At 37.3% G+C, this 7,584-nt stretch overlaps 1 protein-coding gene across 1 annotated transcript; it reads right to left on the bottom strand.

Moving 5' to 3' along the window:
- Positions 1–661: 661 nt before the first annotated feature.
- Positions 662–6,865, bottom strand: LOC149204826 (uncharacterized). The gene is made up of 2 exons (XM_089397222.1): positions 6,799–6,865; positions 662–1,296 (listed from the first exon to the last, which is right to left on the bottom strand). Exons 1-2 carry the CDS (start codon positions 6,863–6,865, stop codon positions 662–664), a joined length of 702 nt encoding a protein of 233 aa, XP_089253348.1.
- Positions 6,866–7,584: the final 719 nt, after the last annotated feature.

Raw genomic sequence — 7,584 nt, 5'->3', positions numbered from 1 at the left:
GTTGCCTACAATTATGGAATTTAAACTGCAGTCTTTCCTTAACTTATGGAAACCAACTGCAGTAGTTTCCTTAAGTTAAGGAAATCAACTACAGTTAATAAATTTATTGTTGGGAAATACTGAAGTGGTCCATTCTCCATCTGGAGTTCTCTGCCTTGATCTGTGGGAAATCTGACACATAGTTATCAGAAGCTTGATGGAAGCTTGGCTATAAATTCATTTGTTTGGTCCCCAAGCTTGCATCTCAATCCCCTTCAGTTTTTCACACCATCTAGCTGAGATAGCAGAGCTTGGAAGTGCCTTCAGAATTTCTGCATTCTTTTCTTTTTGCTTGGATAGCTGGAGCGTGGTTTTCAGAAAGAAGTTGCATCAAGAGTTTCACCAATGGCTGGAGGTAATTCATATCCCTGGGCATTAAGTTTCAACGATTCATTGAATTTTTTTTTTCGCATGCAGAATCGTTGTTATAATTATCTAATATTTGGTATCAGAGCCCTTTTACCTCTGCCTTGCTGTGTGTTGGCCAAGAAAACGTCTGAGCGCTGTTACTGTTGTAGCTTTTGTATACCATATCGAACAAAGCGCAAATAAATAAATTGTTGAATTCATTTTTCACTTTGTCTTCACGCTCCAAATTTTTAATATTATAGTAAATTTCATCTTAGAAGCATTTTACTGACCACTTCACGCGAAACTGAAATTTCAAAACGTTGGTCAACATTATGTTCCCCGCTCCCTTCTCGGCTTCAAGCCCTATAAAAGCCTGCATTTCCTGCTCCTTCAACAACAGCCGTTCCTTCAACGTGAGATTCTCTTCTTCCAGGCGGGCCAGCTGGCTTTCCTGGTCTATAACCCTAGTCTCCAGTGGATTCGAACCATCGAACACTGGCGACGACATGTAAGGGTAAATCATCTCGAAACGACTCAAATCATGGTCCAGCCTTCGCTCCATCTCCACGTGTTCCTCCACGTGCTCGTCCACGTCACTCTCGCTGGAGCAGTCCTCATCGCCCCTTGCATCGACCTCCAAACCGTTGTCCCTGAGCCGTATTAGCCCCTTCATGGAACCGTAGCCATTGACACCCCATTCCTCCTTAGCCATGTCTATCAAACCCTCGCTGGCAGGGGCTGGCGATATGACCAAGGTGGGAAGAATGGCTGAGGTTACTGGGCAAGGTGAAACCAGAGACGCAATGCCGCCGGATTTCTTGGCCCTTATGATGAAAGAGGTTGTATTGCGAGGGGCATAGGGCGCGACCCTGTGTTTCTTTTTCTTGGTGTTAAACCGCCGGGCCTCTAGGGTAAATACAAGATTTGATTGTACAGGCTTTTATAGGGCAAGATTTAGCGTTATTGTTAAAAAGTTGTATTATAATTGTATTAAGGAAAACTTGTAAATTTTATAAGAAGGTTGGGGTTTAGGCTCACATGAAATTTTATATAAATAATATTTCAAATTTGCAGTTTTGTTTGCAAATTATTTAAAGAAATAGTTTATAACTTTTTAGAGCCCATTTTGTAATTAATTTAAGAATTAGTCTTAAATAAATTATGGGACAGTTAGACTAAGGAGAGTAAATAAAATTATGGGTATAAATTATTTTATTGTTTTGAAGTTATATTTAATTATGGAGGCTGGAGTTTAAATATGAGGTTTTGTATTCATTTTATAAAAATATTACAGGAAATGAATATAGGGATGACTTTTGAAGTATTACTTAAAGAAAATAACTCTAAATTGTGAGAATCTCTATTTTGAACTCAATAGCATTGCAATGCAATTTGTAGTCATTTGCGGTAATGCTGACTGCTTTAACCTTAATTTTGATTTTGCTGGAGAATTATTACAATTATATGGAGTTTATTAAAATGTCATTTTGACTTACTCCTTTCAGTAAACATTATTTTTCTCTCTGGTTAAGTTTTTTTTATGCAACAAAAATAATGTCTAGTGATCCATATAATTTTAATTTATTAGAGAATAGCCACAGCATCTTTAATTAAATAAAATTATATATTTTGATTGGTTAGATCACATAAAGATTATTTAGACATTAAATTGTAATTAATTAGACTGAATATAATAAATTTTATTCCACAGGAATCTTTATTATATTTATCTACTTAATTAGGATAAAATTTCATAACCTACCCACAGGAGTTATGAATTAATAAGTTTTATCATAAAGTTTTATTGAATCTGTTTGAATTGAAAATTTAGCCCACAGGCAATTTTTATGTCATTAGACTCAATTATTTTTAGCATGATTTACATTGAATATAATAAATTTTATCCCACAGGAATTTTTATTATATTTATGTAATTAATTATGATAAAAATTTCATAACCTACCCACAGGAGTTATGAATTAATAAGTTTTATCATAAAGTTTTATTGAATCTGTTTGAAATGAAAATTTAGCCCACAGGCAATTTTTATGTCATTAGATTCAATTCTTTTTAGCATGATTTACATTGGTAAGACATGAAAGTTTATTAAGCCTCAATTTTAACATAAGCATGTGATTTTTTAATGCAGTAGTACAACCTGCAAATTTCTCTGAAATTCGTTGTGACATTCCCGAACTTAAGGAATTAATCTTGTTTGTTTGTTATGAATCTAATATGGTTAACGTTAATATTAACACATGGTGGATTGATTCTGGATCAACAATTCACATTTCGAATTCCTTGCAAGGTTTGCAAAACCTAAGTAAGCCAGTGGGAAGTGAGCAAAGCATCTTATCAGGAAACAAGATGGGCTCGCATGTAGAAGCTATAGGAACATGTTATTTAACTTTAAGTAGTGGCTTTGTTTTAGAATTAGAAAAGACCTTCTATGTTCCAAGTTTTTCTAGAAACTTGATTTTAGTTTCAAGGCTTGTACCTTTTGGATATTCCTTAAACTTTTCAGAAAAATCTTTCAGTCTATTCTATAAATCTGATTATGTTGGGAATGGTATTTTGTCTAATGGTCTTTACTGCATTAATTTACAAAACAATGTCACTTATGATTCAATGCATGTTCACACTGGGACTAAAAGATGTGTTATTAATGAAGATTCCTCTAAATTATGGCACCAGATACTAGGTTAGATCTCCATAGAAAGAATTAAAAGATTGGTAAATGAAGGAATACTTAATACTCTAGATTTTACTGATTCTGAGACTTGTGTGGACTGCATAAAGGGAAAGCAGACCAACAAGTCAAAGAAAGGTGCCAATAGGAGTTCAGACATATTAGAAATCATACATACTGATATATTTAGTCCAGACATGGACTCACATGGTCAGAGATACTTCATCTCCTTTATAGATGATTACTCGCGATATATGTATCTCTACATGCTTCCTAAAAAGAGCGAAGCATTAGATGCCTTTAAGATCTTTAAGGCTGAAGTAGAGAAACAATGCGGCAAGCAAATTAAGATCGTGAGATCAGATAGAGGTGGAGAATATTATGGTAGATACATAGAAGATGGACAAGCACCTGGGCCATTTGCTAAATTTCTTCAAGAGCATGGGATTGTTGCCCAATACGCCATGCCTGGTTCACTCGACCAGAATGGTGTAGAAGAAAGAAGAAATCGAACATTATTGGACATGGTGCGGAGTATGCTTAGCAGCTCCAATCTTCCTAAATCCTTGTGGACTGAAGCACTTAAGACGACAGTGTATATATTAAATTGAGTTCCAACCAAGGTGGTTCCTAAAACGCCATTTGAATTATGGAAAGGTTGGAAACCGAGTTTGCGACATATGCGCGTTTGGGGATGCACATCTGAAGTGAGAATTTATAATCCACAAGAGAAGAAGCTGGACCCAAGGACCATTAGTGGGTATTTCATTGGATATGCTGAAAGGTCTAAAGGTTACAGATTTTATTTTCCATCTCACAGCACTAGGATTGTGGAATCAAGAAATGCAAAGTTTCTTGAAAATGACTTGATCAGTGGGAGCGATCAAACCAGAAACATAGTTTCTGAGAAGGATCATTCAGAATCTCAACCTTCCACTTCAAGTGATAGATTGGTTATTGTTCATATCACCCCTCAAGTACAAACTGGTGTTGAACAACCAATTGTTGAAGTTCCACAAGCTGCTGACGATATTCCAGTAGATCAAGGAGTTCAAGAGTTGCCAAGAACTTTTGAACAACAAGTTGAACCACATACTTCTCAGGAAGATGATGGTACAACATTAAGAAGATCTACTAGACCTAAGAGATCAACAATTCCTAACGATTATATTGTGTATCTACAAGAATCTGACTACAACATTGGAGCCGAAAATGATCCCGAGTCATTTTCACAAGCCATGAGTTGCAAAGAATCAGAACTATGGTACAATGCCATGAAGGAAGAGATGAATTCCATAAAGAGTAACGAAGTCTGGGATCTTGTTGATTTGCCTAATGGTGCAAAAGCCATTGGATGTAAATCGGTCTTTAAGACAAAGAAAGACTCATTGGGCAACATTGAGAGATACAAGGCAAGACTTGTTGCTAAGGGATTCACTCAGAAAGAAGGAATCGAATACACAGAGACCTTTTCTCCTGTATCTAAGAAAGATTCCTTGCGCATTATTATGGCATTAGTAGCCCATTTTGACTTGGAGTTGCAACAAATGGATGTGAAAACGGCCTTTCTTAATGGAGATCTAGAGGAGGAGGTTTACATGAAACAACCTGAAGGATTCCCCTCTAGTGATGGTGAGCAATTGGTTTGCAAGCTCAAAAAGTCATTATATGGTTTACAACAAGCATCCTGCCAATGGTATTTGAAATTCCATAATATGATTTCTTCTTTTGGTTTTGTAGAAAACATTATGGATCAATGTATATACCTGAAAGCTAGTGGGAGTAAAATTTGTTTTCTTGTTTTATATGTGGATGACATTTTGCTAGCAACCAATGATAAGGATATGGGTGAGGCATCTTATGTCATTGGCATTTAGATCCATAGAGACAGATTTCGAGGCATCTTGGGTCTGTCACAGGAAACCTATATTAATAAAATTTTAGAGAGATTTTGGATGAAGGATTGTTCACCAAGTGTAGCTCCCATTGTGAAGGGTGATAGGTTCAATTTGAACCAATGCCCAAGGAACGACCTTGAAAGGGAACAAATGAAGAACATTCCATATGCTTCTGCTGTCGGAAGCCTAATGTATGCTCAAGTCTGCACAAGACCTGACATTGCATTTGTTGTGGGAATGTTGGGACGATATCAGAGTGATCCAGGTTTAGACCACTGGAGAGCTGCAAAGAAAGTAATGAGGTACCTTCAAGGAAACAAAGACTACATGCTTATGTATAGACGGACGGAAAACTTGGAAGTAACTGGCTACTCAAATTCTGACTTTGCTGGATGTGTTGATTCACGTAAATCAACATCAGGTTACATTTTTATGATGGCCGGTGGAGCTGTATCATGGAGGAGTGCCAAGCAGACCTTGATTGCCACTTCCACTATGGAAGTCGGGTTCGTCTCCTATTTTGAGGTTACTTTACATGGTGTATGGCTTAGGAGTTTCATTTATGGGCTTAGAATTATGGATTCTATCTCTAAGCCATTGAGAATATATTGTGATAATTCAGCTGCTGTTTTTATGGCTAAAAACAATAAAAGTGGGAGTCGAAATAAACACATCGACATTAAGTATTTAGCTATAAGGGAACGTGTTAAAGAAAAGAAAGTGGTCATTGATCACGTCAGCACTGAGTTAATGATCGCTGATCCTTTGACTAAGGGCATGCCACCGTTTAAATTCAAGGATGATGTATGAATATGGGACTTGGTTCCATTATGTAGTTTCTCATTGTATGGACAATGTTATTTTAATGAAATTCTTAATTATTGTGATGTTTTTTCTCATATTTATGTGCACCTTAAGTTGATTTGAGAAAATTCATTTAAGAAGGACCAAGAATAAACATAAGTTTTATTCATTAAGAAATTGTTGCCACATAAATTATAATAAGAATAAATACATAGTAATACATGGAAGATAATACTCGTCATTAGAGGACTTATCGCCATGATTCATGTATCTATTACTTAATACAGATTATCAATGGTTTTTAAGTTGAGACATTAAGTTTGGAAGTATGGACCAAGTGGGAGAATGTTAAGCTCCATTAATTTTTGCACAATTTCTGCCTACAATTATGGAATTTAAACTGCAGTCTTTCCTTAACTTATGGAAACCAACTGCAGTAGTTTCCTTAAGTTAAGGAAATCAACTGTAATTAATAAATTTATTGTTGGGAGCTACTGAAGTGGTCCATTACTCCATCTGGAGTTCTCTGCATTGATCTGTGGGACATCTGACACATAGCTATCACAAGCTTGATGGAAGCTTGGCTATAAATTCATTTGTTTGGTCCCGAAGCTTGCATCTCAATCCCCTTCAGTTTTTCACACCATCTAGCTGAGATAGCAGAGCTTGGAAGTGCCTTCAGAATTTCTGCATTCTTTTCTTTTTGCTTGGATAGCTGGAGCGTGGTTTTCATAAAGAAGTTGCATCAAGAGTTTCACCAATGGCTGGAGGTAATTCGTATCCCTGGGCATTAAGTTTCAACGATTCATTGAATTTTTTTTCTGCATGCAGAATCGTTGTTATAATTATCTAACACCTTTAAGCCCAGTAATGGACTAGGAGGAGGCATTAGTCTGATACCCACACCCGTTCAAGGCAACACGTATTCATCACCTGCAGTCCCTCCATTTCTTACTTCACAATTTTCACAGAATCCACAAATGGTCAGGCCAAATACTTTTACGCCCACAAATCAACTAGCAGGAGGCACTACTCCCACACCCACACTCACAACGCAGTACTCTTCAAATCCTCGCACTCCCATTCCCACAGGCAGTAGACCCACGACCACACCCACACCCGTTCAAAGCAGTAGACCCACGACCACACCCACACCAATTCCTAATACTTACTTTCCTGGTGCCCAATCCCAAATGAATGGATGTGGCCAATTTCAGAACAATGGTATGTTTAATTCGGGAAGAACGATGCAGCTAATGTCCCGTCCTCAATCCCAAATCAATACTCGAGATTGCCAGGGAAAATCACAACAAGCAACTCTACAGAATATTCTAGTTCCCAACACAATGGGTAGCAAGGTAATACGAACAGGTAAAGCAAAAAAAAAATAGTGTTTCCTACACTGCCAATATTGCTGGGCTTGAAGTGGGAGTGAGAGTATCTACTCTTACGAACAACCATCCTAAACACGATGCTGCTAGTGTTAATTATGGTAACAGGAGATCTAAAATGGATCAGCAAAAGCACCTCTGCAGTTAAATCATTTAACTTCCCAAGCTTCTAATTATCCTCAAGTACTCGAAGGAACCTGCAAGGCACAAACACTGCCTATCGAGAATGGTGCTACGGCTTCAAATAACGCAAATCGGATGAGCTCTGGGAGTCCCAATCCTAATCCTGCTCAGGGTATAATTAAGCAAATAAAAGTCCCAGCTGATCAGTATCCAAGGGAAATAAGAATTGACGGGCACAATCCAAATCAGCTACTCCCCAGTTACTGCAATGGAGGCCAATTGTCGCCCA

The sequence above is a fragment of the Pinus tabuliformis genome, chromosome 1_2 (genome assembly GCF_031772625.1).
Source record: "Pinus tabuliformis cultivar Carrire ecotype Pingquan chromosome 1_2, CPIR1, whole genome shotgun sequence".
NCBI lineage: Eukaryota > Viridiplantae > Streptophyta > Pinopsida > Pinales > Pinaceae > Pinus > Pinus tabuliformis.
The sequence above is the reverse complement of the archived record's forward strand: the minus strand, read 5'-3'. Positions and strand labels throughout refer to the sequence as shown.

Coding starts and splice junctions, on each gene's coding strand:
- LOC149204826 (XM_089397222.1), bottom strand. CDS start 6,865: ATGGGAGTGCGAGGATTTGAAGAGTACTGCGTTGTGAGTGTGGGTGTG. Junction 1,297..6,798: donor GGGAGTAGTGCCTCCTGCTA/GTTGATTTGTGG, acceptor TATTTACCCTAG/AGGCCCGGCGGTTTAACACC.